At 62.5% G+C, this 24366-nt stretch overlaps 1 protein-coding gene across 1 annotated transcript in view; it reads left to right on the forward strand.

The window, feature by feature from the left end:
- Positions 1-86: 86 nt before the first annotated feature.
- The window catches only part of FOXO6 (forkhead box O6), a 34919-nt gene continuing 10639 nt past the window's right edge, over positions 87-24366 (forward strand). Inside the window, exon 1 of the mRNA XM_027666517.1 lies at positions 87-1146. Coding sequence (XP_027522318.1) covers positions 718-1146 — 429 coding nt within the window. The 5' untranslated portion in view covers positions 87-717. The remainder of the gene's footprint in view (positions 1147-24366) is intronic.

Consider the following 24366-nt stretch of genomic DNA (forward strand, 5'->3'; position numbering starts at 1 on the left):
GCGGGCAGGTGCGCGGCCGCTGAAGCGGAGCGGGGGGGCGTAGGGGCGGGAGCCCGCCCGCCGCCGCCCTCGCCGGCGCTGTCAGGTGCGTGCCGCCCGCCAGCATGGCTCCGCCGCAACGCCGGACCTAGCGCCGGGCCGCCCGCGGGAGGCTGCGCCCGCCGCGCCGAGGGCTCCCCCCGCCAGCTCCGTCCCGCTTCTCCCCCGCCCAGGTGCCCCGGAGCGCGCCGGTGCCCGGCGGAGGATGCTGCCCGCCGCCGCTCGCCCCGGTTCATCTGTTGCTGCCTGAGCCAGCCCGATGGATGCGGCCGCCCCCGCGCCCTGCCCGCCCGCAGCCGCCCCGCTGGCCGCCGAGCCGGGAACCGCTCCGGAGCTCCGCGGCTGGTAAAAACCGAACCAAAACCAAATCCGAACCAAAAAAACACACCCCCGCTTCGGCCGGGGCTGGAGAGGCGGCCGAGGACCATGCAGCGCGTGCCCCGGCTCGGCGCTCCCGGCAGAGCCGCCTCCTAGAGCCGCCGGACTCGGGGCTCCCCCCGCCAGGACCCGAGCGGCTCCTCCTTCCCCTCTCCCCTCCAGCCGGGCAAGGAGCCCGCCTTCGCACTCCTCTCCTTCTCGAGATTTTGGGTTTTTTGTTGTGTGTTTATTTTTTTTTTTGGGTGGAAACCACCCGTAACTCCGGGGGGGGGGCTGTAGGGGGACGGCCGGGAGGGGACCATGGAAGAAAAGCTCCAGGCGCATCAGGTGGAGATCGACCCGGATTTCGAGCCGCAGAGCCGGCCCCGCTCTTGCACTTGGCCTCTCCCCCACCCCGACTTGGCGGCGGAGGAGGAGGATGGGGGCGCGGGGAGACCCCCGGCGCTGGCGGCCGGCAGGGACGGAGCCGAGAACGCGGCGGCCCCGGTGGAGCGCAGAGTCGCCGCCGCGCCCCCGCCGCCCCCCGGCGCGGATGTGGGGCAGCTCCGCAAGGCCAAGACCTCCCGGCGCAACGCCTGGGGCAACCTTTCCTACGCCGACCTCATCACCAAAGCCATCGAGAGCTCGCCGGAGAAGCGCCTCACCCTCTCGCAAATCTACGACTGGATGGTGCGATACGTTCCCTACTTTAAGGATAAAGGAGACAGCAACAGCTCCGCCGGCTGGAAGGTACCTCACCCCCTGACCCCAACACCAGCGCAACTTTGCCCCTCTCCCGAAGGTGTGCCAGAGCTTGGAGGCTTCTCCTGGGGCAGCCGGAGCTTGGCTCTTGTTGGGCGGTCTGGGGGATCCCCGCTGTCCCCACGGTTGGGGAGATAAGGGCTCGGACAAGTTTTGGGGAGATCCGGTGCCTCGTGCTGTTGCGTGTTAGAACCGGGGTGAGCTTGTCCCCGTGTCACCCGCCAGGCTCGAGCTGAGCGCCGGAGCGGTGCCACCGTCCTCTCGGGAGTCGGGGATGGCGACGGGCAGCGGGGTCGTGGCCACCGTCCTCCCGGGGGTTGGGGATGGCGACGGGGAGTGGGGTCGTGGCCGGCTCTCCCAGGTGTCCAAGCACCGGGGTGCGGTGAATGACAACCCCACGTCAGGGCTCTCCTGTCCCTGCCGGGCCAGGTCCCCGCGTGCCGGTGGCGTGCCCGGGAGCACAGCCGGAGGGAGGGCTGTCCCCGAACAGGTGTCTCCGGGCTCGCTTGTACCCAGTGCGTCCTCTCGTCTCAGCCCCCGCCTTCCCCGGGGCTGCGTCCCCCTGCCGGGGGGGGCCGTGCAGGCAGCACACGGTCCCCTCAGCTCCAAGCTGGCATTCCCCGGCTCCGATCCCGGCTGGCACTGTGGGCTCGTTAGGATTCCCTGGCAGGAACAGTATTCCCGTCTTGCTTGGTGGGAGCTGGGGATCCCTGGCACTGGCGAGAGCACGGGGAGTGCTGGGTCTGGGGGTCACCCTGGCGCCTGCCCCTCCGGCTGGTGCTGCGCTGGGAAGGGGGAAGAGATCGGCTGTGTCCAGATGGTGTCAGTAAAAAGGAGTTGGTTTCTCTTAAGTCCTCCCCTAAGCCCTGTCACCTCCAGTGTGATTAGTGTGTGACGAGGCTCCGGGGGCTCTTACACCAGCCTGCGGCCCTGGCACGCGAGTCCTGGCTCCGGACCCGGCCCACCTCAGGGGGTTCTTCTTGGGTGAAAATGGGGCACTTTTGGGGCAGGAAGGCTGGAATCTGTGGCACCTGTATCCAGGCTGTGGGGGCTGGTGTTATGTGGAGGCTGGGCACCCACTCGTGATGGGTGGGCAGAGGGCAACCAGTGTCCCCCTGGTGTGGAGATTGGCCAGGGAAGGGTGTCGGGGCTGTGGAGGTGGCAGGAGGTGGTGGTTGTGTGGTGCCTTTCAAACCTCCACCCGGGGCAAGACCTGCACAGCCCTAGGCACATGCTAGCGGAGAAGGGTCTCCCCAAGACTCACACCTGGTGGGGACAGCAGGGGACATGCACTCATGGGGTCTTGGAGATGTGTCGGGGAGGTGTGTGAAGGCTCTGGACTGGGGCTTGGGAGGGCTGGGATGAGGAGCAAAGTGATTCCCAGGCAGCCACATGTGTCAGTGGGGGCTTCATGGTGCATGATGTGCAAGGGGAGGGCAGGCTCAGGGTCCAGCTGCAAATCCAGGGGCATGTAGAGGGGCTGCTTGCTCAGATGGGCTCACCTGTGTGCACCCTGTGATGGGATGCTCTCTCCTTTCCTGGCCCATCTCCAGGTTGGAGCACGTGCCAGGGCTCTGCCTGGGCTGTGGGCAGGTGGCTCTGCTGCCAGGACTGCACTGCTGTGGGCTGGTTCCCCCATGGAAGCCTCCCTTGCCCTCACAATGGCACTGGGATTTGAACCCCCCAGCTGGGCTGAGCGAAGAGTCCTGCCTGACCTGCCTGCACTCTGGGCTGGCCTGAGCGGGGTGCCCAGGGCAGAGCGGGGTGCCCTGGAACCTCTTCTGGTGCAGGAGGTGCTCAGTCTTCAGCTGGGGATGGTGGTGTGAGGGCTGACAATAGCCCAGAGCGAGAAGCAGAGGCCCCCTTTGTGCAGTGGTTTCATCAGACACCAGCATGTCGGGGGTTAAACACTTTCTCGACAGCTCCATATCACTCCTGGCTGTCCCCTGCCCCCCCTCGGTGTCCCCTCCCCAGGGTGCCAAGGGAGCACCCAGAGCGCTGGGCAGTTGGTTTTGGCATAGTGGGCACTGGTGGCTGTTTCAAGCCCTGTAGATGCCGTGTCCCTCTGGCCTCAGGCCGGGGAGAAGCGTGGCAGGGCCACAGCAGTTCATCTCCCTGCACGGCAGAGTCACAGCGAGGTCTCGGCTGCTTCTGTAATGAGCCCCTTTCAGCCTCCTCGTGCTGGAGGGAGCGGGATGGTGGAGGTCTGGGGGCCTGGCCGAGGGCTGCTGCTCTGGTAGGACTTTGTAGAATCATGGAATGGTTTGGGTTGGAAGGGACCTCAAAGCTCATCCAGTTCCACCCCCCCGCCAAGGCAGGGACGCCATCCACTAGCCCAGGCTGCCCAGAGCCCCATCCAACCTGGCCTTGGACACTTCAAACCCTACTCTTGACTTCTCCAAAACCTCTCTGCCCTGCTCTGGCACTGGGAGGACCTTCACAGCCATACCCCTTCCTGCATCCAGCTGGTGGTGGGGATGCTGAACCCACACCTGTCCATGGTGTCCCATGTGTCCCTCAGGAGTGTGTGCCCCAGGCTGGCTGTTGTCTCTCAGATGGGCAGCATGCTGGCACGGGGTGTGTTTTGGGGTCAGGCCTCTCCTCCGCCAGGCTGTGCTTTGCATGACATGGTTTCATAGTCAGAGACTCATGGAATGGTTTGGGTTGGAAGGGATCTTAAAGACCATCTCGTTCCACCCCCTGCCACGAGCAAACAGGGACACCTTCCACTATCCCAGGTTGCTCCAAGCCCCATCTGACTCTTCCAGGGATGGGGCAGCCACATCACTCATGGTGAACTCATGAAACCGAGGCACAGCACCCAAACCCCTCGGCTGTGCCCAGTGTCGGGACCAGGACCCAACTGGGTGTGATTGGGAGCATGGGAGGGTGCTCTGGCTGCTGTCCCCCGGGATGTGCATCCCCCCTGCCCCCCGTGCTGCAGGGGCTGAGCCGGAGTGTCAGGCTCGTGCACCGGGAGCTGCTGCTGCTGCTTCCCGATGCAGGGCAGCGGGTGCCTGCTGACTGACAGTTCTGCTTAATTAGGGAGTTGTTATTTTATCAATTCCAAAGCGCTTGAAGTTTTCTGCTCCAGCTCACGCTTCCCTCTCGTTAATGGGAAGCCAACACCCTCCGTCAGAAAGGCAGCGGCGCTGATGCATTTTAAAGGGTTCTGCTTGCTCCGGTTTGACATCCAAAATATAACAATCAAGCCATCAGCTGGTGGATGCCTGTTTGATGCGGCTCTGACAGCACTGAAAACCTTAATTTCCTAGCCCTCCCTCCTCCTCCTCCTCCTTTCTCTTGCCGGGTCGGCTGAGCGGCGGCACGGGGGGCCGGGGCTGCCAGAGGCTGGGGGCCCACGGGAGTGCTGTGTGCTCAGGGCTGGGGGCTGCCATGCAGAGACCCCCCCCACCGAGTGCCACTGTCTTCTTGCAGGGCATGATGGAAATGAATTAGGGAGAAAAAGGTGTGGAAATGGTGTTTGGGTGAGAGTGTGGCCCAAGTGCCCATTGCTGCTCAAGGATCTGGGGGGTTTGGGGACCAGGGTGCTTCCCCTCCCTGCTGCACGTGGAGACCCCTGAGCTGTGGCCACGGAGGCAGAGCCTGGCTGGGCACACCAAGGGCATCCTCCAGGGGAGCAGCTCCTGGCTCTCTGGCTCTGTCACTGGTGCCACCCCCTGCCCCAGCCCTGGTCCTTGCCCTCTTGGATGGGGACAGTGCCTCTGGAGCGTTGCCCAGTGCAGCTGGAGAGGCTCCAACCCAGCACCTGGACTGATGGGGACGACTTTCCCCTCATGGAAGGCAGTCAGGGCGCCAGTGAGGGCAGGGGTGCTGCCATGTGGGTGGCACAGGGATGAAGAGGGGCCTCACAGGGGGGAGGGGGTGACCGGTCTCTGGGGGTGCACAGCTCCTGTTTGTGCTGGGATTAGCCCTGGGGGTGCCCCCCGGCTCAGAGGGCTCTGCGGGGGCACGGCCCCGGGACCTCGGCTGAGTGGGGGCTGCCCGGTGGGGGCTCCCGTTGGGGTGGTTTGGCTCAGCTCGGCTCAGCTCAGTCACGTATCCCATCTTCTCCATATATGGAGATTTTTCCAGCGGCACGGAGAGCCTGATGCTCCCCAGAGAGCTGCCCAGGGCTGGGAGCAGAGGGGCTGGGAGTGTCCGGTCATCCTGGGGACCACCCAGGGCCGGGAGGAGCTGCGGCTCCTTCACCTCCAGGACCCCCATCGTTCTCAACAGCTCCTGGATAAGCCGCCCTGGCTCTCTGGTCCCCACAGGTGCAACACGCCTGGGATCCCCTCGTGTGAGGGGACCCCTCTGACCCTTTCCTACAGCACAGGCAGGGTCCCCCCGGATGCTGGGCTGAGGTCCCCGACCCTTCAGCACCCCAGCTCTGGAGCGGGTGTTTCTTGCCTGTCCCTGGCTTCTCACAGGGATGGGGGAGCCCACTGGCATCCCCCTGAGCTGCCCTGATGCACTGCAGCGCTGCCAGCGGCGTGGCCGGGAGGAATCCCCTTTCCTCCTTCCCACCTCATTTTTCTCTCTCCTTTTGGAGGTTTTCATCTTCTAATATTTTTTCTCCCTCTCTCCCCTCTTCAGGAATCGCTTCTCATGCAGCGCTAACTGCTGAAGTAACACAAACCTGCTAAATGGTCCAGCTTTATGATAGCATAAAAATGATACTACAGCAGTGAGTGGGGCTTTATTAAACCCCAGGGAAAGGCTCCAAATGAACAGCTTGCTCTGCTCTTAGCTTCCCCCCTACTCTCCCCCTTTATTTTTAATAACCACTGGAATATAAACTACAGTTAAGATCCCGTGGACTAGAAGAGCGCTCACAGCCCAGCGTTCTCTCCATCCATCCCCCCGTGGATCCCTGTGTGCATCCCTCCCTCTGCTTCCCGGTGCTGGGATGAGAGGACCAGCATCCTGGCCTAGAAAATGAATTTTATAATTAAAAAACCTTGTAAATATTTTTCTAGGGAGGCTGTTCTCCTAGTCAGGCCAGACGTGTTGTGGGAGTGAGCTCGAGCTCCTTGGCCAGGCTTCCCATCCCAGTGGGACCCTCACTGGGATGCTGCTGGCAGTGGGAGGTCCCCTGGGCTTAGGGAATGTGGTTGGACACCGGTCAGCCCTGTGTCTCACACGGGGACCCCACAGGAAGGGGATGAATCTCCCCTTCTCAGTGCACCAACGTGTTCTGGGCACAGTTGGACCTCCATCCCCAGGCTGCCTGGGGTTCATCCCAAGCCCCACATCCATGCCCTTGGATGTTCCATGGGGATGCTCTGGAGCTGGGTCTGGATCTCCCCTTGCCCTGCCACCCCCCTGCACCCGAGCCCTGCCTGTGGGGAGGCAGCTGCCTGCCCCTGACCCCCCAGTGGGGTCCCTGCTCCTCGCTCCCATTACTTTTAATTAGCCTGACACTTCCTGTCGGCTCCCACCGAAGGTGCCTGATTAGAGCCGAGGTGAAAGGCACTTTGGGTTATGGAAGGACACGGGAGGCTCGCCTGTCTGCCGCTCAGGCTCATTTTGGACAGCATCTGTTCATTATTATGTGGTGCCTTGGCCGGGCGCCAGCCCAGGAGAATTGAAAGCCCCGGCACAAAGCTCGCTTTCACCCGCCGCGGGGAGGAGGAGGAGGCACCCGACGCTGGGGGGGACACGGGGACCCCCAGAGCAGGCTGGTCCCTTCCCTCCCAGCAGGGCTACTCCAGTGTCCTGGGGCATCCTGAGCTGCTGCCTGCTACGGGTCTGTGTGGCTGTGGGGTGTTGGAGAATCACAGTCACAGACCGGCTGGGGTTGGAAGGTACCTTGAAGATTGTCTTGTTACAACCCCCTGCCATGGGCAGGGACACCTTCCACTAGCAGGTGTCCATTCCCCAGAACTGCTGCTGTCCTGTGGGCTGGGGGGGGACAGCAGCAGGGGGCTGCCCCAGGGGTTAGCAGCAGGATGGGGTGATAGTGGGTTCTGCATCCTGGTGCTTGCTTTGTCAGCAAGGGACTCATCCTTCCCCTCCCCACCACACCTGTGCCACCCTGTGCATCTCTCCATGCCAGTCAGGGCTTGACAGCAGGGAGGCTCTTGGGCTTTGCTGCTGGGGTTGGTGGCACTTTGTATGCACCCAGCCAGGGATGCCAGGATGGGCACTGGTGCAGCCCAGCTTGCTGCTCCCCTGGGGCCATGAGGCCAAGGAGGTTGCCCAGACAGCCCTGGATGCTGGCAGTGGGATGGCTCCCCCCCACCTCCCCTGGTGCAGGCAGACCCCTGCCTGTGCCTGCCCACAGCGATGCTGCTGGGCACCCACTGCCTGTGCCCACACATCTCCATTGGCATGTGTTCCCTCGCCCTCCTGTGTGTGTGTCCAGGGTGTGCCAGGCTCCCCACACACGCTCAGCCCACACCCTGCGCTCGGATCTGCATCGGGGTGCAAGGGCAGTGTGGGAAGGACCCTCGGACCCACCTCGGGCCAGCTCGTACCAACCACTGCACCCCCCTCCTGGGAGCGTGGGCTGGTGGCAGTGTCCCCCTGTCCTTGGGGACACAACATGACTTTGGGGACACAACATGCCCATGCTGTGGGCGGTGGGTGCTTTTGAAGACGTGCCCGTGGCTGGGTGGGTGGATGGGGTGGGGAGCCCAAGCCGGGGGTGCTGAGCAGCCAACCTTGGATTTACTTGGGAAGGGGGACAAAACAAAAAAAACACCAACCCCAAAACCCCTGCAAAAAAAAAAAAAAACAAACCAAAAAAAACTAACGAAGAGATAAAAAAAAGGCAACACCACCACGGAGGAGAAGAAAGGCGAGGGTTGTTCGCAGCCGCCGCCGCCTGGCGCGGTGCCAGCCCGGGGACGCTCCGGAGCAGACATGCCAAGCTGTAATTGCAGACAGGCTCATTTCGGGAGACGAGACGGTTATTTTTAACTTGCGTTAAGGTAATGCACTGATGCACTGATCTCCTGCCTGTGGGTTCAAAAGTTCAACACCCCACCCCGCCCCAAAACCCCCTTTGCTCCCCCACCCCACGCGGGTACCCCCGGCGGAGCTGTGGGTGTTCCCCCCGGGAAGCGCATCCTGGTGCCCACGGCCCCCATGGCTGGGCAGCCTGGCACTGCCAACACCCTCGCCCTCCTCATGGCAGCCACGGTGTCTCCTGGGGAGTCTGGCTCATCTCCTGTGGGACTGGGAGGAGGTTGCAGCCAGGCCAGCCCTGGGGTGTGGAGGAGATGTGTGTCTGGGGGGCTGTGCCAGCCGAGGTCCCCAAGGAATGTGCTGGGGATGGTGCTGTGTGCCAGGGTGCCAGGTCCTGCTTGGAGCCCGCTGGGAAAGCCTTGCACTGCTCTCGGTGGTGGCACTGCCTACTCTCCAGGTCCCCGAGCACTTTCCAGTCAGAGCCCCATGCGCTGGTGACTGTGCTGCCCTGGGGATCGCTGGCATCTCCTCTGGCAGCCAGGCTGGCAGGGCGGGGTGGGGATGGCAGGACATGGGTTCCTCGGCCTGGACAGGGTTCCTCCCTGCAGGAGGGCTGAGCCTCTGGACCACCTGTCTGTCTGGAGCAGACCCCAAGCCTGATGCTTCCAGTGCCATTCGGTGCTCCATGCTGGGGATATATGGCCACCTCAGCACTGGTTTTTTATTTAAAAGATACTGCACAGTGCCAGGAGGGCCTGGGTGCCCTCGGCTCCTCCAGGAGCAGCTTTGCTACCCTGGGATAGGATGTCATGTGGTGCCATGTCCTGGGGAGGCTGGGGATGAGCCCGGCACCTGCTCCCCACCCCTCTGCCCAAACCATCCAAAGGGAAAGTGGAGCAGAAACGCCCCAAAACGTGTCAAGTTTGGATCTGCAATAGCCGTGATTAATCCTTTCCCTCCCCACCAGCCTCCCCCAGGATTCAGCAGCTGGGAGCCGGCGGGCAGGAGGCCCTTTGTGCTCCCGAGCAGGAGCAGCGTGGCCGGCCCCCTGTCCCCAAACGCCCTCTCGCCCGTGTTCTGGCGTCAGCGCTTTGCCAGCCGGCCGGGAACTCCCCGCGTGGCTGAGATGGCTTTTGTGCTCGGCTGGGATCGGCAGCTGCAGGTGCTGGGATCGGCATTTCCCTCCCTGGGATGGAGCTGCTCTCGGCAGCACCGCTGAGCTCCGGGTTTGAGGGGAGCCACGGGGAGCTGAGACCTTCTAATCGTGCTTTGTGCATTTTGCTGCTCGCCCGGGCTCGTCGCTGAGTCCGGTGGCAGCACAGCCACCGCCGGAGCTGATAAATCAGAGAGAGGAGCCCGGCTGAGTCGGGGGGGAGTTGTGGGGCTGTTGACCAGAATGAGTTCAATGGGGATGGCACAGCAGGAGCTGTGGGGAGCCTGGCACGGCCTGAGCCACGGGGAGCCTGGCCAGGTTATTCCCAGACTGAGACCCTGGCCCAGCCGGGGGCATTTCCCTGCCCAGCAGGGCAGCTCTGCGGGGGGGATGTGGCCGTGTGCTTTGCTGTGCGGATCCAGAGGGTGGGAAGGGCTGCCTGGCATCCCCCGCGCAGGGATAGGGAGCGGAGGGGTGTGGGGGGGGTACCACTGGCTCCGTACTGGTGTCTGTTCCTGCTGGGGGGAGTGGGCACCGTGTCACGGCACGATGAGGTTTGGAGCATCCCCGGAGCCTGCCTGGGCCCTCGGGTGTGTTTGGTGGCACAGGGTCAGAAACACCCACCGTGATCTGTAAGGATGGGAGAGACGGGCAGACCAGGACCGGGACTGTGCTTAGTACCACACTTAGGACCACGCTTTGACCACCTGTAGCAGGGAGTCCATTGGCTCCTTCCTGCTGTGGTTGCAGGGCACCGGGAGCCATCCCATCCTGCGGCACAGCCGGGTGGAGCTCTGACGGCTGCTGGGGGTGGGTTTCAGCAGGATGAAGGTGGGCAAATCCTCGGCTCTGCCCGGCCACACCCCCAGGTTCAGGTAGCCGGGACAGCGGCCATCCCCTCCTGCCTGCATCCTGCCTGCATCCTGCCTGCATCCTGCCTGCATCCTGCCCGGCCAGCAGCCGCTCTCACCTCCTGTCCCAGGTGGAACGTGTGTGTGGGATGCAGGGAAGGAATTCACAAGCTCGTGGAGCGACAGGCTCATAAATTTCAGCTTTTTTTTCCGAGACTGTCAAACCTATGCCTGTCCCAGGGATGTAAGACAGCATTTTATTGCTGCCTGCTTGATGGTTGTTCCCTTCTCCTCCGTGGCTGTGATTTATCTCTGCACTTTGCGCTGATTGGATTAGAAGTTTAAATGCTAAGGGTGCATAACAATATATTTTTCTTATTAATATTAAAAAATCATTATTGGATTTTTTATAGTTCTGTTTTGAATTGAATCCCCTTGCTTGATTTATTCTCTCTCCCAGAGTAGAATTTAATGCTAATAGGAACAATCATTGCTTTGTTTTGAATCTTTGACTGTTTGGGAAACTTTCCCTGCAATGGGAAATTACAGCATTATTAAGAGTCCATTAAAAGAGGGTTTGCCCATTCCTGGCTATTACCTGCGAGCTGGAGGGAAAACAAAAAACCAAGGCAAGGAGTCTCTTTCCCAGGGTTTGTGCTCGTTCCCTTCTCGAGGTGTGACTCAGTTATGGTGCTGGTTGTCACAATCAGCTCTGTTCTGTCGTGGGGATTAACACAGGTCCCGTTGGGTCAGTGCTGGGTGCTGAAGGTGTGTGTGGCAGTGGAGTTCACAGGTGAAAGACAGGAGCTGGTGGGGGACTGGGAGTGGCTCCTCTTCCCCCTGGATTTCATAATTTTCAGGCACATATGGGAAGCAGGAGAGCAGCCTGAAAAAATCTGATGTCTTTGGCAGTGTGTCCCCGGGGCTGTGGGTGTCAGACAGAGGGATGGAGGGTGCTGATTTCCTCCCTGTGACACCCTTCGTCCTGCTGTGGATTTTAAACCCTCTGCCCCCACGAGGGGACCAGCCAATGCCCACCCAGCCCCGGGACCCACTATGTCCTTGTGGTTGTGCCTGCTGTGCCTTGTGTTCCGGCAGCTGCTGGATGGAACACAAGGCACAATGCTGGGCAGAGCCCCGTGGGCAGCCCTGAGGAGCAGGGCCAGGCAGGTGGGATGGGGCAGGGGCCAGGGACACGATGCCAGGCAGCTGGAGATGTGCCTGGGCTGCAGCAGGGAGCTGTGCCAGGCTTGGCAGGGCTGGCAGGGCAGCACAGCCTGCCTGGGCATGGCAGGGCAGGCCTGGGCACCACGGCCCCGGAGCGCTGGGGGAGCCAAGGGTGGGGTGTGGGGGACATGGGTGGGAGCGGCAGGAATGTCGGCCCCGGGCACGCAGGAACCTCCCTGCAGTGCTGTGCTGTGCCAGACCACTACCCTGCACCCCAAAACCCGCTCCTGGCACCCTGTGCTCTGCTCCCCAAAGCCTGCACCCCAAAGCCTGCACCTCAAAACCTGCACTCAGCACCTCATGCCTTGCATCCCACACTCTGCTTCCCAAACTCTGCACTCTGTACCCCAGGACTTACATCCTGCACCCCTCATTGTGCTCCCCAAAGCCTGCACCCCAAATCCTGAACCCTGCAGCCTGTGCCTTGCACCCCTCACTCTGCTCCCGAAACCCTGCACTGTGCACCCCAGAACCTGCACTCTCCACCCTTTACCCTGCCTCATGCTCCCCAAACTGTGCTCCCTGCACCCGACACTCACACTCTGCACCCCAAAACTTGCACACTGTTCTCTGCATCCTGCACCCCAAAACCTGCACCCCAAAGCCTGCAACCTGCACCCCACCTGCCCAGACCCCCACCATCCTGCACCCACTCCCCCAGTGCATCCTGTACCCTGAACCTGCACTCTGGGAAATCCACCTGTGCTTGCCAGAGACCCCCGAGCTGTGCCCACTGCCCTCTGCCCTGAGTATCATGTCCTGGGTGAGCTCTGCCCCTTGGAGTCGAGATGGGGCACTGCCGCCTGCCCAGAGGTGGGATTCCCAGTTGGCCCAGTGCACTCCGAGCACTGGGATAGCTGCTCTTGCTGGGACTCTGTGCCAATGCCCACGAGCTCCAGTGTGCTCAGCTCTGCCTCCTGACCCCTCTGTGCTCTGTGGGTTATGGGGTGTTGCTGGGGGGAACCCCTGCCCCCCATGGCCCCATGGCACACCAGCACCAGCAGTTGGGATGCCACACCAGGTGGGTCTGGGGGTACAGTGCCGTTCCTTCCTGGGTGGGGTGGGGATCCCCAGCTTCCCAGAAACGTGTCCTCAGGTGTCCTCCCACGTGCCAGGACCTCCTGGCTGAGGTTTCCCGCTGCCCATTCCAGGCCCGGCAGTGCTGGGATCCCGGCAGGATCTGCTCACCCCCTGTGCAGATTTTTTGGCTGAGCCTCTCTTGTTTACCCTCCGTCCTGGAGCCTGAGCCAGCCACGCAGTGGGAGGCTCCTGCCAGTCCCCGTGTCAGTGGTGAGGCCAGAGGGCTTTGAGGGGGGGACCTGGTGGGGGGGAACACAGGGTTACCCCAGGGATGCACGGTAGGGTTGGGGCAGGTACCCCTGAGGGGAGGGACACCTCTCCATGCCCATGTGGGGCTCAGAGGGGCAACCCCAGCTGGGGATTGGGGAGTGAGGTGGGGAGATGTTGAGTCCAGTGCTGTGGGAAAGCTGGGATGCAGTGCTGGGAGATTTGGGGTGTGGACTGTGCAGTGTGGGGTGCAGGGCTGGGAGATTTGGGGTGTGGACTGTGCAGTGTGGGGTGCAGGGCTGGGAAGTGGGCGGTCCTGCAGCTGCCACAAAGCAGCAAAGGGAGACACAGGGCTTGCAGGGGCCCCAAAGCTCCCAGTTTAGCCAGCAAGGTACCCAGCTGCAAGGGTCTGAGGCAGGGACCCCAGCCAAGATGCACGGGTGGCTCCTCAGCCAGGGACAGGATGCCTGGGGTCCCCTCCTGCCTCACTGAGGCACCCCCATGGTGGCACAGCCCCAGGGAGGCAGGACCAGTGATGGTCCTTGGGACCCCCTCCCTGCCCCCAGCCCTCCCCACAGCCCCAGTCCTGCTCCTGCCTGCAGAGAGGGAGCAGAACCGGGGGCTCCTGCAATTATCCTCGTGCCCTGAATAATTCATGGCAGCAGACTCCAGCAGAGCCTCTCCCTGCCCTGCTCCCAGCAGCCACCCCCCAGCACCGCCTGGCTTTGGAGGGGCCAGGAAAGGGGGGTCCGGGCCAGCTGGAACAGTGGGGTGGGACAGAGGGGGGTCTGTCACCTGTGATCTGCTGCCAGGATTGGGGGTGACGTAGGCAGGGGATGGGAGAGTGGGTACCCCCGGGACCATTTCTGCCTTCCCACTGCCTTCCCACTGCCTCCCCCCTGTGCCTCAGTTTCCCCCTTGTCACGGTGCTGGGGATGCTGGAGGGAGCTGGATCGACACGTAGGTGGTTTTGCTGCCCTGGCTCAGGACCTTTTAGGGGAGGGTCTCTGCACAAGCTCACAGCCCCCCAGCCCCTCCAGCCATTCCTGCAGAGCTGGATTTACTGCAGGAGGAGCCAAGCCCCCATCCAGCTGGGATGTGGCTGCGGGACCGGGAGCAGCGAGGGGTTAAACGCACTAAAGCCGGTGTGAAACTTTTGGCGGAGGAGCCGCAGGCAGAAAGTGCATTTGTAGCCGCAAGTGGCTGCCTTGAAGACGATCCAGATTTGTCTGGGAGCCGTCTGCTGCTAAAACCCTTTGATCCACTTACTTCTCCCCGGGGAGCTCCCTGCAGCTCTGGTGCTAATGCCCCTGTGGCGACAGGGGCTGAGCTGCCAGACGGATGCAGGGGAGACCCCCCTCCCGCTGCCAGGGAAGGGAGCAGCAGAGAAACGAGGGGCGGCAAAAACAGAGGGGATACAGGAGCGGTGCCACCGGGCTTCATCTGTGGGGTGCAGGGGGGGGGGGTGCCTTTGGGTGGGGGGGGGGGGGGGGATGGAAGGAGCATTGCCAGGTGATTGCCAAGATCAGGGCAGGGAGGGATGGTGGTGTCATGGGGAGGGTCTGCACTGTCGGTGGGGGATTCCCTGCCCTGTGGTCGACTGCCCCAGTGCTCAGTGGGGGGATGTACCCTCGGCAGCCAGACCCACTGGTGATTTTGGGGTGGTGAGGGCTCAGATAATGTCCCTCCTGCCTCCCTGCCAAGCCCCAGAGCAGGATGCAGCCTGCTGTGATGTGGAGGCAGTGGTGCCACATATGGTTATGGGCATGCTCCTGGGGACACGGTTCCTATTCATCCTCACCCCGTCCAGCCCCAGAGCCCAGGTTTTGGGGCAGGAGGACTGGCCTCGTGCCTGGCTGTGCTCAGGCAGTTGGGGGTTGTCCCTTTGTCTGTTTATAACCATTCCAGTGTGTGGATCACTGGGATCCCTATGCCAACCTGTTGTGCCCAGCCAGGGGCTGTGGGGATGGCTTTTGGGTCCAGGGAAAGTTTGGGGTGTGGGGAGCTGGTTTCAAGTCAGTTGGGAAATATTTGCTGGTGGGGAGGTTTTTTTCACAAAGGAAAAGCAAATTTGGGTCAAGCAACTCAGATAATGAAATGGCTGAAAGGGGAAGGCAGGAGATGGGCAGGCAGGAGGCAACTCCAGTGGAATAAATGGGATATTGGCTGTTTGGGATTATAGGGATTCCTTTGCTTTTACCATTAAAAAAGTTTAAAGACAGGGAAGCTGAAATCAGTTGCTGTACTGGACCTCAAATCACAGAATCACAGCCTGATTTGGGTTGGAAGGGACTTTAGGGCTCACGTCATTCCACCTGGGCAGGGACACCTTCCAGTAGCCCAGGTTGCTCCAAGCCCCCTCCAACCTGGCTTTGGACACTTCCAGGGATGGGGCAGCCACAGCTTCTCTGGGCAACCTGTGCCAGGGCCTCCCCACCCCACAGGGAAGGATTTCTTCCTAATATCCAATCTAAACCTGCCCTCTGCCAGCTAAATGAAAAATTCCCATTTTGCAGTGGGTGTCAGGAGTGAAGGATGTGTTCAGTTCTCCTGCGTGGGCAGCTCCATATCCTGCCCTGCCCAGATCCCATCGTGGATGGGTGTCACCCCGGTGGGGATGGGGGTCCCTGGGGGTCTTGGGAGGGCAGCAGTGCCGTGCAGCTGGGACAGCATCAGTGATGGGGCTGGCACAGGGCTGAGCCTGGCAAGGGGGGCATCCACAGGGGCTGTGTCTGCACAGAACTCCCATAGGCGAGTTGTGGATGGACCTGTCAACCACAGGCTGCCAGTCTGTGCCCGGAACAGGATGGGGCTGTGGGCAGGAGAAGGGGGTCAGTGACCTCCTCCCTCCTGGGGGATGGCACAGGGAGCTGGTGCTCAGGAGGGTACACAGTGTTTTGGGATGGCGTTGCCTCTACTGCTGCCAGCAGCCCGTGCCAGCAGCCCTGACCGCCCTGGCCGGGAAAAGCCCTCGGGGCGCTGGTGGAGCCGCGGGAGAGGCCAGAGGACGGTCAGCCCGGGAACAGCCGGGGCTGGGGACGGTCACGGCGGGGTCCGGAGTGCTCTCGGAGGGCCGCAGGGGTGGGATGGAGGTGTGAAGGGAGGCGAGCGGGGAGCGAACAAAAGCCGCATTGAGTGACAGAGCGCGGCCGCCAGCGGAGCAGGAGCCCGGCCAGGAAAAACAGGGCCTGGAGCGGGGAGCACATCGTGTCCCTGGCTGGGGCCGCCGGGGCTCGGTACATTCTGTAGCGGAGGGAGCTGGCGCGGGGACGGGCTGGCTCGGCTGCCGCGGCACAGCTGACCCGGGGACAAGCACGGGGGGCTCCCCCGGCGCTGCCCCGACCCCGGCGCTCGGGGGTCATCGGGGTAACGAGCCCCCCGGACCCCGCTCCCACCCCCGGGGGGGTCGGGGGCGCCCCGGCTCTGGGTCAGCGCTGGGGGAGGCGGTGGGCGCTGGGGGGCCGGGATGCAGGCGGCGAGCGGGCGCCGTGCCCAGGAATTCGGGGATGGTTTGCAGGCTGCGCTGCCCGGGCAGCAGCGGCTAATTCATTTAGGGCTCCGTGTCACGAAGCCGGGAGGCCGGCGGCGTGTGGGGGCGGGCGGGGGCCCCAGGGGGAGCGAGGTGGTGACCGTCGGAAGGGCTGCCAGAACCCCTGGGGAATCAGTGGGATGGGGGTGTCCTGACCCCCCCACCTCTGTGAGGAGACCCCCGGGCAGGGGGGCTGTACCCAGGCTGGCACCGCAGGCAGGTGCCCCCAGCCCGGGCTCCCCTTGGAGCTGCGGGAGGTGTCACCCCCGGGCACTCGGACCCCTCAGGATGGCCTTCCAGGAGGCAGGAGTCGGGAGCAGCTATTCTCCTGTGAAGTGTGACTTCTTACCTCTTTCACTCCTCCTCCCTGTGCCTTGTCATCCTCTGTCCCCCTCCCCTGCTGCAATCCCCATTCCCTCACCCCCCAGGAACACCCTAAAGGGAATGTCCAGGGGGGCTGTGGATGAGTTCAAACCCCCGGGTCGAGGCTCAGGGCATTGTCTCCTGCAGTCCAGAGCTGGTTTGTTCTGGTGCTCTGGGCACTGTTTCCTTCTGTCCCTTTTTGGATGTTTTATGACACCCTCCCCCTCCAGGTGCCTTTTTTTGGTAGTTTTATTTCCAAGTGTCTGATTCCTCCAGCTGTCAGACAAGTCCCTGCTGCCAGCCTGGACCCGGGGAGGGTCCTTGGGCCATGGGATGGCTGATCCCACAGCCCAAGGCATCAACACCAGTTTGTGGGGGGCAGGTTACTGGGACACCCACCAGTGGTAAAAACCAGTCCCGAGGATGCTGCAGGGCCTGGCTTGGAGCATCTTGATGTCTCCTCTCTGAGGGCAGCGGCCCCATCTCGTGGGGGCTGTGCGGAGGGGGTGGATCCAGCCCCTCCTCGAGCTCACTGGGACCGGCAGCTCTGGCTGATGTAATTCCTGCCATTACAGGTAAAACTGCTCCGCCTCGGGTGGCAAACTCTCCCGAGAGAGGCAGGAGGGTTTGTTGTGTTCCTGTTGCTTTGCAGCAGCCCACAGGGATCCCGCTGCCTCCCCAGGGTGGCTGCCTCGCCCTCCTCCCCCTCCTCTCCCTCCTCCTCGGGCTGCCTGCGCCGGCTGAGTCCTTCCTAGAGCTGTGCCTGGGGAGGCAGAGGCTGCACCACGTGTTCCCCCCCCCCCCGGCCCTGTTGTGGCTCCCCTGGTTCTTTGTTACCCCTGGTCCTGCTGTTTTTCTGCCTGGGCTGGCAGCATCCCTGCATCCCACTGCCTGCCTGTTGGAAGGATCCCTGCCTTCCACCACCTGCCCGCTGCCTGCATCCGCTGTGTGTGCAGGTGCAGTGGCTTGGCTGTGGCTTTCTTCTTCTTGAAGAAGAAGCCGGGGTGCATTGCCAGCCCCCACCCCAGCACCCACCTTACCTGCAGGATGTCGCCTGCTGTTTCCCTGGCAACGGTGATGGCATCCCGCACACCTCGGGCAGAGTTTCCCTGCATCCCCTGCGATGTCATCCCCGTTTCCCGGGTAACCCACCATCCGGGAGCTCTGACAGGATGGTAGTGGGGGTCCCCAGCCCACCCCCTGCCTTCTGCTGTGCCCAGCCACGTGCCACCCGACAGGACCCGGGGAAGGGCTGTGTTGGTGTGGGGGCTCGTGGTGGCCTTGGGTGGTGGGGACAGGCTGACAGGTCCCAGGGATGCTCTTTCCAAGGCATGGGATGGGAAGGTGAGACACATGGCCCAGCAGGTTTGGGGGATCAGGCAGCCCTGGCTGTCACAACAGAACACAGCCCATGGTCTGCCTGGTGTGGGAGCAATGGGCAGCTCAGAGGTGGGAGGAGAAGCCGGGCTTGGGGACACGGTGCCCACCCTGTGTCCTACCTGGTCCCTGCACAAAGGGCTGGGGAATGTATCTGGCTTGTGGGCAGACAGTTCCCAAGGGAAGAATAGCCAAGGGATGTTGGGAAGTGTCCAGGACACTTGTCCTGGTCACCTTTGAGTGACTGGTCTGGGCAGGAGTTGTTAACCTCCAGGAGGGCACTGGTGAGGTGTGCTGAGCATCTCAGTCCATGCTGGTGCTGGGCTGTTTGGCTCCAGGTGATGCCCTTCATGCCATGAACCCATCCAGGGGTGAAACACTGGGCAGAAAGTGTCCCCCACGCTCTGTGAACAGCTTTGCTGCTTGTCCCCAACAGCTTGCTCCATCCCATCCCAGGTGGCAAATCCCCCCAGCTCCCAGTGCTCGTCTCCAAGAGACCAGATACCCCCTAAGCCCCGTGGCATGAGGGTGAAGTGCTGGATCCCAGGGCAGGGGAGGTCGGGACCCCCAGCTTGCTGACTGGGAGCCCCCCAGGATGGTGGCAGTTCCAGGTGCTTTCTCCACCAGTGGATTCAGAGCCTGGAAATTTCCCTGCTGAGGCGGCTCAGCCCTGCCCAGGGAAGGGATTTGGATGAAACCAGAGCCTGCGTGGGCAGTGGCCGGGATTTCCCCTGGATCCCGTGCTCTGCCCTCTGTGCTGGGCAGGAGCTGAGCGCAGCCAGGGGCTCCTCTGGGGTGTTTTTGGGAGCCACAGCCTTGCTGGCAGCCAGCCCCTCTCCTGCACAGACCCACATGGGAGTATCCCCTCTGTCAGGGACTCCCTCGCTGTGCCCTGCACTGCCCACCCCGAGGGGATCCAGCTGCCTCTTCCTGCGGAGCCCCCGGGGCAGGGGGGTGTCCCGGGGGGGCTCCCCTTTTCCAACCCACCAGTAGGGCTGTGCCCACGGGGTGCAGCCTCGTGTGTGTGAGCAAGTATGTCAGTGTGATGTGACCCCAGGAGCCTGTGGGGTGACGTGAGGGGTCTGTGGACTGCCCTGTGCCTTGCTCAGCTGTGGGAGTCACAGGCAGGGTAGTGCAGGACACCCAGTGACCCCAAAAGAGCCCAATGGGTGCCTGGGTGCTGCTGGGTGCTGGCAGTGCCTGGGAAATCCCTGCCTGGAGAGTTCTATCTCTGGTACAGCACTTGTGGGGGCACAGGGGGGGCTTCAAGCCCACCTTTGGGCAGGTAGTGAATGTGGGTCTCCCCTCCTTCCCTCCTCCCTGTGCCATGGGTAAGCCCAGGCTGGTGGGACCCCAGCCCGGAGCTGTGGGGGCAGGGAGGCATCATGAGCAGGGGAAGAGCAAAAACTCTTGCTCTGGGGATCAGTGAGTCCCAGCACAGCCAGCGGGGGGGTCAGGAGATGGGGGGCATGGGGGGGTCTGGGAATAGAGGCACTTAAGGGGCTGCTGGGGATGGGGGGGCATAGGAGAGGGAGGCTGGTAGTGGGGGTATTTATGGGGTGCTGGGGGTGGGGGGCACAGGAGAGGAGAGCTGGGGACAAGGGGCTGCAGGATGGGATGCAAGGGGTGGCATGGGCCGTGGTTGAAGGGGAGTGTGCGGGATGGGCACAGGCTGTGCCCCTGAGTGTGTGACTGGGGCTGTGTGTGACACCCCACTGCAGGTTGGGGATATTGTGGGCAGGATCCTGGCACAGGGCCTCGGGCTGTTGTTTCAACTCCCCTGAGAAAAGGGAGGTTTTTCCATCTCCCCTCCCAGAGCAGATTTGCCTTTGGCTCCTGCCCAGTATCCAGTGGGGACCAGGAGCCCCCAGGAGATGCCACCCCGGGGCACTGTGATGTTGCTCCTTGGGGCACAACAGGGATGGACCCCCATCCGTCTTCACCCTCAGGACCCTCTCCTGGGGGTGTCACCCTTACTGTGAGTCCCTCACCCCACACTCTGTGCCAGTGACCCCTAAGAGCATCCTCCTTGGGGACAGGGCACCTCAAGAGTGCCATCACCCCCTCTGTGGGTGAGAGGGGTGGATGTCTGGGCAGCTGGGCTGGCCCAGGGGGTCCAGGCTGGGGCTGTGTGACACAGCAGGTGCCCACAGCAGGGTTGGCTCCTGCAGCACCTCCTCCCTTTGCTACCGCCCCCTCTGTGCCTCAGTTCCCTGTGTCTGCAGCAGTCCTGGGCTGGGGGGACACTCACATCCCTCCTTCCCAGGGAGCTCCGACAGGGCTGGAGCTCCAGAGACATCTCCGGGGGCCTGTGCTGCCCTTGCTTCACTTGCTGGCTGTGGCTGTGTGCTCAGGGGGGTCTGGGGGGGGTGTGACAGGGGCTGCTCCCAGCCAGGGTCTCCCCTGTCCCCTCCTGTGTCTCGCTGTCTGTCCCAGCAGGGTCTGGGGGGAGGAGGGAGCAACCCTGGGCACACACTGAGACTTTTCAGTTGCCTGAGCGACACAAAAGGCTCGTTGGGCTCAGCCCTGCTGGGCTCAGCCCGGCGTCCGTGGGGGTGTGGGGCAGCCCCCCGTCCGTGGGACCGGCAGGCAGTGGGACCCTGGGGGCAGGGCTGCCTTCCAGGGGCTGCTCTGGGGGGGCCTGATGTCCCTCAGGTCCCCGTGGCAGAGGGTACCATACTCGGGGGTATCTCAGCTGTGATGGCATCTCCAGGCTGACATTCTCCTGTGGGGCCCTGGCACAGGGGACACACCCTCAGCAGGGACATCACTGTGAGGCCACTGCCTGCAGTCTCTCTGGCCGTGGTGACATCTGGGATAGCTCCTGCCACTGCCTGCCTGTCCCCATCCTTGGCCAGCTCCAGGGGGGCTGAGTTTGCCAAGTGGGTGACCACGGGGGTCTGTGCCCCTACAGGGGCTGGTCCTGCCTGTCCCAGGTGGGCTGTGCCCAGGACAGGGGCTCGGTGCCCTCTGTCCCCTGTGTGCAAGGGTAAGAAATGAAGGTGCAAGTGTAAAAAAAGGGAGTGGTGTGGGGTTTTGGTAGAATCATGGAATAGTTTGTGTTGGAAAAGATCTTAAACACATCCAGCCCCACCCCCTGCCATGGGCAGGGACACCTTCCACTAGCCCAGGTTGCTCCAAACCCCGTCCAACCTGGCCTTGGACACTTCCAGGGCTGGGGCACTTCCAGGGATGATCTGGAGGGTTTCAGTGTGTGCTGGCAGGACGGGCTCTGGGGCTGGCTGGGGACGGGTGGTGTAGGGCTGGGAGGGGTGAGGCTGAGCCAGGAGGGGCTGGAGCCAGCCCATGGTGAGTGTTGCAGTGGGCTGGCCTGTGGGCAGTGTCCTGCAAGGCACATCAGTGTGGGGACATGGGGACAGCCCAGAGCCTGCCAGGACAGGCAGGGGTGCCATGGGCTCAACTGGGTGGACCTGACCCCACCATTGGCTGGAAACTGCTCCTTATTTTCAGAGATGTTTTTAAAATAGTGCTTCTTGCCACGGTTCTGCACAGCAGATCCCCACAGTGAGGATTTTCTCTCTCCCTCGGAGGCATCACTGAACCCTCCCCTGCCCCACCCTTGGGGCCTGAAACCTGCAAACTGGCACAAACATTTGTTTTCTTGAGCAACTGTGATTTTTTGTTGTTGTTGTTGGAATAAAATTGTTCCATGAAAAATCTCTCAGCCAAGAGCATTTGGTGGCGGGGATGTCCCTGCTGTCCTGGCCATCCCTCTGGTCCCCATCCCCCTCAGGGCTGAGAGCCCTGAGTTCTCCCAAGCTTTTGCCATCTGTGCTTGCTGGTGTTGGGGTGAAACATCTTGAAGGAAGAAATTCTTCCCTGTGAGGGTGGGGAGGCCCTGGCACAGGTTGCCCAGAGAAGCTGTGGCTGCCCCATCCCTGGAAGTGTCCAAGGCCAGGCTGGACAGGGCTTAGAGCAACCTGGGCTGGTGGGAGGTGTCCCTGCCCATGGCAGGGGGTGGAACTGGATGATCTTCAAAATTCCTTCCAACCCAGACCAGTCTGTGATTCTGTGATTCTATTTGAGAAGCAAAAGGCACCTTTGCATGCCCAGCCAAACCAGTTTGCAGAGCCTGTCCCTGCTCCAGCAGCCAGCACAGCCTGGGGGCAGTCCTGGTGGGACACAGCGTGTCGGGCAGGGTTTGGCTTTGCTCCCTGGCTCCTTGAAAGCTCTGTGGCTGGAGCTGGAGGACACAGCACAGAGGGGCTCCCAGCACCCCTGTGGGGCTGCTCCCCAGGGTCACACAGGGATGTGGGGCAGGCGGGGAAGACCCAGAGCAGAGCGAGCCCTTGGGGAACACGTGTGGCCCAGTCCTGGCTCCCTGCCCGGCTCTCCGTGCTGTGCTGGGAACAGTCCAGCTCTAATGCAGCCCTCAGGCTGGAAATCAGGACAGCCTGGATGGAACAGGCAGGGGGAGGGTGGGGCTGGACTCACACCTCGCAGGGTCTGCAGTTCCTGCTGCTCAGGGTGCTGCTGCGTGTGGTTGGTGCTCTGGGACAGGACAGCAGAAGGGTGACACGTGGCTGGAACCCACGTCCCTCCAAGGTGGCCAAGTGACCCAGAGATGGTGTTTCATGGCACCCCACAGGACGGTCACCCCCAAGGGTGTCTGAGCATTGCTGTGTGATGCAGGATGGTTCAGGCTGTCCTGCTGCTTCCCTCATCTTCCCGCAACAAGGAGGTGGGCAGTCCTCTCCTGGGAACAGCCAGCTCCTCTGCCTGGGGGGTTTGAACCCCCCATGGGGGCTCAGCATCCTGCTTGGGGCACCTCCTGGTGGGTGCTGGGTCTCCCTGGGGTATCTTGGCATGATTTGATGTGCCCTTGCCAGGGATCCAGAGCAGCTCTGGGTTCACTCAGCGTGGGCACAGACAGGGCTGCCTGGGGGCACTGGGGCACTTGCTGTTCCCAGACAGCCCCAGCCTCAGTGCCAGCAGTGGGGGGGCAGCCAGCAGGGAGATAAGGTGGCACCCAAGAAAAAGGGAGTGTGGCTGCTTTAATGATTTGGCTGCAGCGAGAACTTGGTGTGGAGGAAATTGAACCCAGGGGAAAAAATCCTGTAATTTCATGCAAAAATTACATGGCAGCTCCGGGTGATTTACTGCAGCTATTTTGGTGGGCAGCTCTGGGGTGTCATTAGAGCATTACTGGATAAGTGGCTGCTGGTGGAGAGGGTCTCACATGTTGGAGAGGGGTCCAGGCAGGCTGGGGGTGGATTTTGTCCCCAAAGGACAAGGATGGGGGGGTTGATGTCTCTCACCTGGATGAAGGCACCTTGCAGAGCCTCCCCAGCTGTGCTGGAACCCTGTGGCTTGGCAGCACCCTTGGAGAGGCTCCAGGTCCCATCCAGCACTGGAGTGGCTCTGGGAGAATGGTACCCCATGTGAGGGTCTCTTGGAGAAGGGAGTACTCGGCTCAGCCTGGCTGGGGAGCAGAGCTGGGGTTTGTTAGCACAGGGCTTGGTGCCAGGGAGGTTCCAGCTGTGGGTATCGGGGTGCTGCACACTGGGGTGCTGGGGCTGGCTGGAGCTCTTGCTGCAAAGGGTGGGGGGCAGAGTCTGACCCGTTTCTCCCTCCTTGCACAGCACCCCCTGCCCCACAGCCCCCCGTCAGCATCCCCGTGGGGGTGGGTGTGAGCTGGGTGAGCAGCGGGGGCTGGCACCAGTCCTCAGAGCTGGGCGAGCAGGTGGCCGTGCCAGGGCCAGCCCACACAGAGGTGGGTGACACAGCCACAGCTCACCTGGGCCACCCCCCCCTCCCTTTGGCATTGTTCCAGGGATGCAGGACACGTGTGGGGCTGGGGGAAACAGGAGCTGGGCAAAGGTCCTGGCTGTCCCTGCCTCCTGCCAGCCCCTGCACTGGCACCTGAGCCTGCAGAAAGGGACCCCACAGCCAGGGTGGGTGTGGATTCAGCCCATCACCGTGGCATCAGGGCACTGCAGCCCTGCCTGGCCCTGCCTGGGCCATGTCTCCGGGAGATACCCGGTGCCAGCTGAGCCTGCAGAGGGGTTCTGTGTGCCCACAGCTGCCTGGTGCACCCCTGGGGCTCCTACCTGCCTGCAGGGAGTGGGGAAAGGCCGGGCTCTCCCAGAACACCCCCTACTCCCACGGGGGTGCCCAGCTCCCCAGCCCTGCCCACGCTCTGCCCATGTCCCTGGAGGGCAGTGTGTGCCTGCTCGTTATCCACAGCCCTGCTCTGATCTAATGAGCCCTTCAGGGAGCACGTGGGGCAGGACAGGGAGTGCTGGGGGATTCATGGAGATGTGGCTCTGCTCGTGGGATGGAGAGGGATTACTGCCTTCCCCATTGCCCCTGGGCTCCTCCTCTGCCCCTGCCACCCCTTCAGGGACAGACAGGCCTAGCTGGAAGGGCAGCATGGTCCCCTTGGGGTGATGGGGCAGGACAGGGCTTGGGACAGACACTGTGGGGTGGTGGGACCTCTCCCCTCCAGCTGCACTGGAACAAGCTCTTCTGGCCCCTCCTGTCCT

Source organism: Corapipo altera, unplaced genomic scaffold (genome assembly GCF_003945725.1).
Source record: "Corapipo altera isolate COAL_440 unplaced genomic scaffold, ASM394572v1 92, whole genome shotgun sequence".
NCBI lineage: Eukaryota > Metazoa > Chordata > Aves > Passeriformes > Pipridae > Corapipo > Corapipo altera.